This window comes from Natator depressus, chromosome 1 (assembly GCF_965152275.1).
Source record: "Natator depressus isolate rNatDep1 chromosome 1, rNatDep2.hap1, whole genome shotgun sequence".
NCBI classification, from domain to species: Eukaryota; Metazoa; Chordata; order Testudines; family Cheloniidae; genus Natator; species Natator depressus.
In genome coordinates, this window is record NC_134234.1 from 214,954,736 (window position 1) to 214,965,863 (window position 11,128).

Consider the following 11,128-nt stretch of genomic DNA (forward strand, 5'->3'; position numbering starts at 1 on the left):
TTTTACAAATAAAATGGACAATAAAATCTAGGACACCCCAACTGAAAAATAACACTAAGGAATAAGCTTGGAAGAGTAAAGAATCTTCCAGGCCTTGGAATATCAATATGCATCAGTGACGTTCCTCTTTGGTGTTGTCTGGATCAGTGATCTGCTAGGTCACCCCAATCCTTGACTCTGGGAGCTAGCCTTTCCCTGCTCTGCTGTGAGAACCCCCACTCCTGGGCTGTTCACACAGAGCCTCTGGCATGTAAGCTGCTCCCAGCTTCTTGCAACCGAATGACACTAGCCAATATCTCCGGTTCCAGATGCAACCCTGGGAACCTCTGGCTTGCAGTGTCCAATTGTGCCTGCTGGACACTGCAAGCTTATATAAGTTTGTCAATTTAACAAAGAAATTGATATGTACCAGGCTTGTTCTCCCAAGGGGAGCCTCTGACACACTTCAGACTGAACACACTGCTTCAGGTAGAATAAACAAACAGATTTATTAGCTATAAAGATAGATTTTAAGTGATTATAAGTCAAAGCATTACAAGTCAGATTTGGTCAAATGAAATAAAAGCAAAATGCATTCTAAGCTGATCTTAACACTTTTAATGCCCTTAAAAACTTAAATGCTTCTCACCACAGGCTGGCTGGTTACTTTTCAGTCAGGCTCTCCCCTTTGATCAGTGTTTCAATCGCTTGGTGGTGGTGGTGTCTGTAGATGTAGGTGGAAGAGAGAGAGCATGGCAAAATGTCTCTCCCTTTTATCACGTCCTTTCTTTCCTCTTGGCTTTGCCTCCCCACTTCCCCCCTTCAGAGTCAGGTGAGCATTACCTCATCACAGTTCCAAAGTGACCAAAGGATGGGGGTGACTCCCTCAAGGGTCTAACAGATTCTTTTGTTGTTGTCTAAGCCAGTGTCCATTGTTCCTGTGAGGCTGGGCTGGGTTTGTCCCAACCATGCCCTGATGAGGTATGAACTGCCTCTCTGTTCTTGGAGAGCTTTTGCATGGGCTTGCTTTAAGCCATGAGGATACATTTTCATCCTCATAACTATATACATGAAATTATAACCTATAAACTTACTATAACATTACTGTAACAATTACTATAACATCACTATAACAACCATGCTCAGTGCATTATGAGCCTTCCGAAGACACCCAACATGACAAACTTTGCATTGGATACCACACAATCATTTTATAAAGATGAACATGGGGGTGTAGGGTGTTCCCCTGAGGTACAGAGCATCACAGTATCACCAATTATTTCCTCACAAAACTGTTCATAGGAGCAATAAATGTTTAGGGTTATTCATAACAAGGGTATTGCCTGAAGTATGTTAAAATGTGTTTCCCCTTGTTTACGTAAGTGCAAACTATGAGGGGACTCCCAGAGGTTTATTTCCTATGGAGATCCAAGGGGATCTATTCCAGAACCTGTTACTTTGTTGTTGCTGTTGATTGGCTAATGGTCTAGGCCTGAATCCTGTTGCTGTCGCTGATTGGCTGGTAGTTCTGGCCTAAACACAGGTTGCAGATGGCAACTAGTCGATAGTCCTGGCCCAAACACTAGTGGCTGATGATGACTGACTGCTGGTCCAGGCCTAAACATTGGCTGTTGCAGGCGATTGGCTACTGGTCCAGGTCCAAACACTAGTGACTGATGATGACTGACTGCTGGTCCAGGCCTAAATATTGGCTGTTGCAGGTGATTGGCTACTGGTCCAGGTCCAAACACTAGTGGCTGATGATTACTGACTGCTGGTCCAGGCCTAAACATTGGCTGTGGCTGGTGACTGGCGGATAGTCCAGGCCCAAACACTAGCAGTTGCTGGTGATTGGCTGTTGATTCAGGCCAGTAATGTGATGATTTCACATGACTAGCTTCTGTGCCAACCCTTTGCAGAGGCATTAGATGACAATATTCTGGTCGAATAAGACTGAAACTTGGAATCTGATTGTTACTTGCCGGCCAGATCTGTAAACTGGCTGCGGAGCCCTGGTGGGAGAGGCGAAATATGAATTTAAAAAATATTTGGAGGTTAACAACTAAACATAGTGACTTTAGAATCACTCAGATATTTAATGGGTAGGGTCCACAATAGGAAATTTCTTTATAAACATACAAACACCTGCAACATTTCAACAAACGTATGTCAGGTCCATGAGCATTTCACATGTAACGCAGACCCAGCATGTCCAAAGGAACCATAAACACATCTGGCACTCCCCACAAGTTATAGCCCAGCCATGGATCCGTGTCACTCAGAACCAGGGAGAATTCAGGGGAGACCCATGGAATATTAATAGCCCTATTAACTCATCAGTCACTGACTGATGTAGAAAGAAAAGGGGTACTCGTGGCACCTTAGAGACTAACTAATTTATTTGAGCATAAGCTTTCGTGAGCTACAGCTCACTTCATCGGATGCTTATGCTCAAATAAATTCGTTAGTCTCTAAGGTGCCACTAGTACTCCTTTTCTTTTTGCGAATACAGACTAACACAGCTGCTACTCTGAAACCTGACTGATGTAGCTCAGCCATGGAACTTGGCCATTCAGAACCAGGAAAGATTTCAAGGGCTTCAGAGGAGATCCATGAAATATCACAGTGGTGCACTCTGGATACCTCATCTGTACATGACTCTGGATAACTTCTGGATCAAATTTTCCTCCCAAAGATCTACTAACCTGAAGGATAAGCTGGAGTTCAGAAAAAAAGAACATTATCCATGGGGTGAGGTGCCAAGGCAAGTAGTCTTTTCCATTTTGATGGTTGACAAATGTTCTCCAACAATAGTTGTAAGCTGAGGAAATAGAAATATCCAGTCACATAAATTAAAAGATACGTCAAGAGGCTGTCTGTGCAACTATGAGAGGTCAGTATGGTTCAAGAAAGATTAAGTTGTTATGTAACTGCTATTAAGACAGAGCATTTTTTTTTCCTTTTTATTTACTGAGGAAGTTTTAACAGGTTTACAAATCCTTGCCATGTAAATATCAGAGACAAAATAATACGCATTGTAACAGTGAGTTTTTGTTTAGAGAAATGTTATACAGTACTGGAATCACCAGATCTCTTTATTGAACAGAGTGCTACCATATTACAGAGTCAGCAACTTTACAGCACATACACCATGTGGCTAACAAACCGGGCACATCTGTTCAAGGTTCATATTCTAAAAAATTGGACAAGTGCGCTGCGGGGTTATGCAGGTGAATGTACTTTGTCAGACTATTGGAAAGCTACAGTTTAGAGCTGAGATAAATGTTGATATTGATAAAAGATGCTGAATTGATGGCACCTGAGAATGAAATTTGCAATTTATCCTCAGAACAGGAACAGGACGGGCCACAGTGAGTGTGTAAGTAAGCATCTCATGCCCTCCCCGTTAGTTTGATTTACCAGGAGACCACGAATAATAGTGAAAGAAGTTCAATCTCCATGTTGCAGTCAGCCCTTGCCATCTCAGCTGAGCCTGACAAAGGAGACAATTAATGTTCAATGGAGGGCTGGTGTCTGTGATGAAAATGACTTTTGGTCACTACATACCAGTGTCCCTGCTAAAATCAATGACATAGAAATGAAAAGCTCCATAGCTCAGTCCTCCAAACCTGTTGATTCTTCCACCTTCTTTGAAATTAAATGAATAATTACCTGAGAGGTCCATGACTCTAAGGGTGACTCCATTCATCACCAGGTCACGCAGGCCTAGTTGGTTGCGTCTGTCTTTATGCCTAAAGAGCCGCGCTACATACATTTCTAGGTTCACTTTGGGGTATGTCTTCAGGAACTGTACCACAGACTGGGAGCATTTCCAGCAAGGACTCCAGGAGAGGAACCAGGTGATGGAGCAATGGGTCAAAGGATTGAGAGATCTTTCCTTGAAGGAATTTTCCAGGAAGTTGATTTCAGCATGCTGGGTGCTGTTGTTTCGGCACCAGTTTCTCCAAATCTTGGTGCTGTTGCCCCATTTAATTTCATAGAGCAGATAAGTCACTCTGGGAAGTACACTCGGGTCATAAACGTCCTTGAACTCCTTTGGTTGTATCTTCCACCTGAAACAAGATCAAGTCACTGTGAAAATGTAATGTCCACTGATGGCACTTTCACTAGCCCTGTTCCACATAGCTAAATCCTGGGGCCAAAGAGAGACACACAGACCCACAGAAACATAGACAGAGGGACAATGACAGAGAGAGAGAGAGCGAGAGAGAGAGAGAGAGGAGATTTGGAATAAAAGTGAATGAGAAAGACTATCTGGAGTCCTCCATCCCCCTTTCCGGAACCCTTGATGGAACTGGTCAGGTTTGGGGATATAGAATGGTCATTCTCACCTCTCGATGGTATAGTCAGTCAAGTGACCTATTAGAAAAGATAATTAGAAAATCATCTATCTTCTGGCAGCAGAAATACAGAGGAAGACAGGAATAACCAAAATCCTGCAACTTGGCTTTTTTGTATTCACAGAAATCAATTGCATGAGTCTCATAACCACCTGGTCCTAACAGATGACCCACGTTCAATGCTGCTGAATAGGATGTAACTCTGACATGCCACCTGTTATACTGCTTAGGGAAGGGGAAATCTTTCTGAACCCCATTTCCGGTGATCTGTTTAACTTTGCATGTTAAGCCTCTAGTGAAGCATCAAATCCTCTTTATTACCCAAGATACAGTTAGGCCCAGATCCTCAAAGGTATTCAGGCATCTCACTCCAATGGAAATCAGTGGAAGTGAGATGGTCACTATCGAGGTCCAACTTTCTTAGGTAAACATGTCTAGTTCCCCGAAAATCTAAAAGGGTGATTGTTAGGCCATTTATCTATGCCAAAGATAGCCGACTTAACAGTACTATGCTAACTTGCTTAAGCTAATCATACAGGATACAGGCCTGTAGGTTCCTTGCATTACAGCCAAACATAAAGTAATCTAATACAAAATACAATAAATCAAACAAGCATACCAGCAAATAAAGGCAGAATAATAATAAAACAAGTCAGCAGGCTAGACCTATGGGCTACAATTGAAATCAGTGAAAATACTTCACTTGACTTCAAAGGACTTCCAGACACAGGAGTGAGGTTTTTGCACCAATATACCTACTTAGTTACACTGGTGCAAATTTTTTAAGCCCAGACAGACAGACAGAAACCCATACGCATAGACACACACAAAAATCGGAACTGTCTGAGGAAAGATGGGCCCAATGGGATGTACTAAGTTAAATAATTGTTGCTTTAACTTTCATAAAACCAATATGTCTATCTACTATAACTTGTAACCTAGACTGCCTCAGCTCTGCTGTATTCTCTCACCTTTTTCTTTGTAAGTTGTACTTGTTTAGTACTGATGTAAGAAAATCATTTACTGTCAGTGGTTTTGTTTGTTTTTACTGAAAAGATAGTAACTAAAAACACTGTAGATGTATAAACACACACAGAGCGATAGACTGGATTTATCTACCAAATATACATATCTTACATACATAGATCCACAACAGTCATACAGATGCACATACATGTGTACACTCATCAATTCATATAGCCATGAAGACACACAAATGCACACTTATATGTATATATTTCAAATGTGCACACACACACACATGCACTAATGCTGAATCTTTACCTCCATTCCAGCCAGAAGCCATGGTTTTCCCTAACTACAGCATCCAATGCTACCTTCTTTTTGTAGGGTGCTTTTCTCCCTTTCAGTTTCTATTCCTGATGACAGAAACTTAGGAGATTACAGAAACAAATAGCACCAGCCAGCGACTGATTATTCAGCTCTTTGCTGACGTTAGGCTCTGAGTGATGTGGGGGATGGACCTCAGCACTGATGCAAAATTGTTCTTAATAAAACTATTTTAATGCATTCTGATAACATTAGGTTGTTACAAATTTGGCTGCACCTTTACTATATTTGAAAAACTACATAAAAGTTATTTGATATACATGGGGCTTGGAGAATAATAGCTTCTCTGTTGATATTTGAGTTGCTTGTTTTATTAAATGAAGTGTTCAGGCTAATCCAAGAAACTCCTAGGCTATTTCTGCTGGGAGGGAACATCTCCCCCCCCCCCGCCCCGTTAAGGAATGTGAAGAAATTCTTTTTCTGGGCTGAGCCAGGAGCCTCTTCTTTTAACCCTTCTCCCTTTCTAGAGCAAAACGTCAGTTCTAAGCTCACACAAGGAATTCCAGCAGTATTCCTATCAAAAACTGATTCCGCGGTTAAACACTCTGAAGTCTTTGTGTCATTAAGAATCCATGTGACTAACACAGTGGGAGTCACATCCCTGAATGGGCATCAAGAGAGACAGTTATTAAGATGTGGCCCCTCCATTTCCCGTTTCTCTAGACTATAAAATGTAGTAATTTTGGAAATACATGTGCTTGTTGCTCACGACTTGAAACAGCCCTTTGAGCTCACAGTGACAAATTGGAGTTACCACAGGCACCCAGAGGTATGGCAGAAATTGAAGGGAGATGGGCAATATTTAATGCAGGGGAATCATATATCCTTTGCCACAATACTGGCATTGCTCCCTGCGTGGTAAGGCAGTGTAGGCCCAGAACTGCCCTTGAAATTCTCCCCCACCCCCCAGAACACACAGAGAGGAGGCACCATGGAGGGCATTTGTGTAGAGAGCAACCTGCAGAGGGCACTTGTCAGTTGGCCTAGGCAACTGGGCAGAGACTCTGTCATCTATAATTGGGACAGGGATCCTCCAGCAGCCTCTAGGGAGGTTTCTTTGTGTGACAGAAGGATACTCATGGGTGGGAGAAGCAAAAGAATTTACTTGAAACCTGTGGTTTGTTTTTTCAGGCACAGCCTTGATTCCTTTGACACTCTTCTCTGTGGATCATGGAGTATGACAATGGGTATGGGAGCAATATCCAGGAAAAAACCCAGTTCCTTGTCCCTGATGTCAGCACGGTCACTGGTCACTGATTCCTGGTCACTGTGCTACCAGAGGGAAATATTCCAGAACAATGCTTAGAGAAACACCTTTCCCAACATCCCCACCTGGGTCTGAGTGATCTGTTTCCAGGGCTGATCTACAATACAGTCTGTGCCTGAGGAGTTCATGACACTGTTGAACATTTCCTGGAGTATCCCCTAAATTGTCCCTGTGTTCTGAGTGACTCAGTTCCACGGCTGAGCTAGAGCAAACAGGCAGTGTCCATTAGAGATATACTTGAATAGCAAGGTTAACTGCTGAAAATATGTAACCAACACCTACTGTACTGTACCATAGTTTTCATGTGCAGTTCCTGTGTAGTTAGGAAAATGTAACAGGGAGATGCTGTGTACATTACTGATAGAAACTGTCAATGCCCCACTCGGGGAGGGAGGGCAGGATGACAGTAACTCTCTGTCTCTCTCTCTTTCTCTCTCTCACTCCATCTCTAGTGTTTGTAGGTTTCTTAAAAAGCGATAGTTAGGCCCCTGCTCTTGAAGCTCATCACTGCATCAGTTACTATCATCTCTCTCACCATCCTATTTTTGGGGAAGATTAATGAGAAATCATAATGAGGATTCATTATTATTATGCTGGTGACCATAGCACCTCGTTGTCTCAGATATGCTATCGGACCCCATTGTGCTAGGTGCTGAATTCATAGGCATTTGTGTGGACCCCATCAACACAGGACCTGAGCACCTCTCATGCGTTAATGCGTTTATTCCCACACACCCTGCTGTGTTGCAAGAGGCAGAGATTTTGGGGGGGATTTCCCAAGACTGCAGAATTAACTGTCCTAGGAACTATGACAGCAAATCTCACCAAATTCTGCTTCAGGTGTTAAGGTGCATTTGATCTTACCTCCTCTAACATAAACACATAGCAACGTGTATATGAGAGAACAACATATATACGACAGATGTTTATCATGTTACTTCATATGTATCATGTTACTGGAAGACGCTCAGAGACTGCAGTGATGAATGTGGTAGCAGAACCTGTAGAAAATAGAATGTAGGGGAGTATTATCCCTGTTTTACAGATGTGGAAAATGAGGTATAAGGAGGTTTAAGGACTTGCCCAAGGCCACACAGTGAGTCAGTGACAAAACCAGGGATACAACTCATATCCACTGACTCTCAGTTCTGCACTTCAATATGTGGGAAAATAACTGTGGCATTATCTGGAATTCTCAGTTTTTCTGAACAGCTGGCTGGCTTTTGGTACAGACAACTCTGGTCTACTTGGCTGATAACCCGTTCCTGGTAATGAACAAAGATCAAAGGTGACATTCTGGCTCCACTGAACTCAACTGGCATGCAAGTGTCCATCCAGGCTGATTTTCTTCATTCTCTCAGCTGCCTTTGATATCATGGATCACAAGGTCTGTGGGTTCCGAGTGGAGTGTGACTCCATTCTTTTGTCTCTAAGATAGCACAGGTTTGTGTTGGTTGCCTCTGCTCTGCAGAAGCTATCTGTGGGCCACCACCAGGCTCCATCCTGTCACTCCTTCTGTCCAGCGTGAGGCCACGAAAAGAGACTGTGAAATAGTTTGGATGATGACACCATCAGTATGTGTCTGGAACTCATCATAACATTTCTTTTTAATCAGACCAGTAGGTCTCTTGTTTCTCTCAGTGCCTAGCTGAGACTGGGGTCTGGATGAGGCCAAGCTGGCTAAGGCTCAGCCCAGAGAAGACAGAAGTGATGCTTAAGAGAAAACAGTTAAATCTGTCCCATTGGTGGAGAAGAACTGCTTTTGTTTTCTGAAAGAAAAGTGTTTATTTGGGGGTTCTGTTGAATACTCAGCTCATTTTGGAAAATCAGGTAGCAGCTGTAGCCCAAAATCTTTTTTTCCTTCACATCTGGTTAGAAGGTCGTGACCTTTTCTCTGACATGTTGTCTTCCCCACAGAAATACATCCTAGAATACTCAAGGAGCTGACTGAAGAGATATCAGAGCTATTAGCAATTATCTTTGAAAAGTCATGAAAGATGGGAGAGATTCTAGAGGACTGGAAAAGGGCAAATATGGTACCAATCTATAAAAAGGGAAATAAGGACAACCCAGGGAATTACAGACCAGTCAGCTTCACTTCAGTACCCAGAAAGATAATGGAGCAAATAATTATCAGTCAATTTGCAAACAACTATAAGATAATAAGATGATAAGTATCAGTCAGAATGGATTTGTCAAAAAAAAATTGTGTCAAACCAATCTAATAACTTTCTTTGACAGAGTAACAAGCCTTGTGGATAGTGGGGAACACGGACGGCAGTATAAGAGGCCAGGGGAGGCTAAGTCTCCCCAAACAGCCAGCCCACTGCCTTTGGAGTGCGCTGCCACAGAAGGGGCACCCAGGCCATGGCCCACCCCCGCTCCACCTCGAGACCCCACTCCCATTCATCCTCTTTCCTCTTGAGGTCCTGCCCTTGCTCCGCCTCTTCCCATCTCCACTCCATCTGCATGGGGCCTCAGGGAAGGGGGTGAAGAGGCACGTATCAGTGGTGAGTGGCCAGCCACCTAGCTGGCAGGTGGACGGGGGAGAGGCCTCAACGGAGCGGGCGAAGAGGTGCAAGTGTTGGGTGGAGACGTCTTGAGGGAGGGAGCCTAGTGGGGCCAGGGGTGGAGCATGGGTGGGGCTTTGGGGGGGAAGATACCGAGTGGGGGTGGGCCACAGGGCGGGGCCACAGTCCAGGCACACCCAGCCTCCCCAAATGGCAGAGTCACTCACCACTCATGGCAGGGAGGCGGTAGATATGGCATATCTTGTCTTTAGTAAGGCTTTTGATACTGTCTTACTTGACTGTCTCATAAACAAACTAGGGAAATGCAACCTAGATGGAGCTACTATAAGGTGGGTGCAGAACTGGTTGGAAAACCATTCCCAGAGAGTAGTTATCAGTGGTGCAGTCAAGCTGGAAGGGCATAACGAGTGGGGTCCTGCAGGGATCGGTTCTGTTCAATATCTTCATCACTGACAGGTTTCATAGTAGCAGCCGTGTTAGTCTGTATTCGTAAAAAGAACAGGAGTACTTGTGGCATCTTCGAGACTAACAAATTTATTTGAGCATAAGCTTTCATGAGCTACATGATGCATCGCATGAAGTGGGCTGTAGCCCATGAAAGCTTATGCTCTAATAAATTTGTTAGTCGCTAAGGTGCCACAAGTACTCCTGTTCTTATCTTCATCAATGGTTTAGATAATGGCATAGAGAGTACACTTATAAAGTTTGTGGATGATACCAAGCTGGGAGGGGTTGCAAGCGCTTTGGAGGATAGGATTAAAATTCAAAATGATCTGGACAAACTGGAGAAATGGTCTGAAGTAAACAGGATGAAATTCAATAAGGACAAACGCAAAGTACTCCATTTAGGAAGGAACAATCAGTTGCACACACACAAAATGGGAAATGACTGCCTAGGAAGGAGTACTGCGGTAAGGGATCTGGGGGTCATAGTACATTGCAAGCTAAATATGAGACAACAGGGTAACATTGTTGCAAAAAAAGCAAATATTCTGGGATGTATTAGCAGGAGTGTTGTAAGCAAGACACAAGAAGTAATTCTTCCGTGCTATTCCAATGTTGATTAGGTCTCAACTGGAGTACTGTGTCCAGTTTTGGATGCCACATTTCAGGAAAGATGTGGACAACTTGGAGAAAATCCAAACTAGAGCAACAAACATGATGAAAGGTCTAGAAAACATGACCTATGAGGGAAGATTGAAAAAATTGGGTTTGTTCAGTGTGGAGAAGAGAAGACTAGAGGGGACAGGATAACAGTTTTCAAGTACATAAAAGGTTATTACAAGGAGAAGGGAGAAACATTGTCCTCGTTAACCTCTGAGAGTAGGACAAGAAGCAATGCGCTTAAATTGCAGCAAGGGCGGTTTAGGTTGGACATTAGGAAAAACTTCCTAACTATCAGGGTAGTTCAAGCACTGGAATGAATTGCCTAGGGAGGTTGTGAAATCTCCATTATTTTAGATTGTTCAGAGCAGTTTAGACAAACACCTGTCAGGGATGGTCTAGATCAGGGATCGGCTCCCTTTGGCACGTGGCCCATCAGGGAAGTCCACTGGTGGGCCGGGAAGGTTTGTTTACCTGCAGCGTCTGCAGGTTCGGCCGATCGCAGCTCCTACTGGCCACAGTTCTCCCTTCCAGGC

The 11,128-nt window shown here is 43.5% G+C and overlaps 1 protein-coding gene across 1 annotated transcript; it reads right to left on the reverse strand.

Moving 5' to 3' along the window:
- Positions 1 to 594: 594 nt before the first annotated feature.
- On the reverse strand, positions 595 to 5,646 carry LOC141986336 (C->U-editing enzyme APOBEC-1-like). Its single transcript, XM_074950777.1, has 5 exons — positions 5,625 to 5,646; positions 4,332 to 4,359; positions 3,652 to 4,052; positions 2,685 to 2,800; positions 595 to 1,991 (listed from the first exon to the last, which is right to left on the reverse strand). Exons 1-5 carry the CDS (start codon positions 5,644 to 5,646, stop codon positions 1,458 to 1,460), a joined length of 1,101 nt encoding a protein of 366 aa, XP_074806878.1. The 3' UTR covers positions 595 to 1,457.
- Positions 5,647 to 11,128: the final 5,482 nt, after the last annotated feature.

Bases quoted from the DNA above. Each gene is read 5' to 3' on its own strand.
- LOC141986336 (XM_074950777.1), bottom strand. From the start codon at position 5,646: ATGGCTTCTGGCTGGAATGGAG. The intron at 2,801-3,651 runs GTAATTATTCAT...CTATTTCCTCAG, and splicing joins TAGAGTCATGGACCTCTCAG to CTTACAACTATTGTTGGAGA. The intron at 1,992-2,684 runs GTTAGTAGATCT...CTCTCCCACCAG, and splicing joins AACTCCAGCTTATCCTTCAG to GGCTCCGCAGCCAGTTTACA.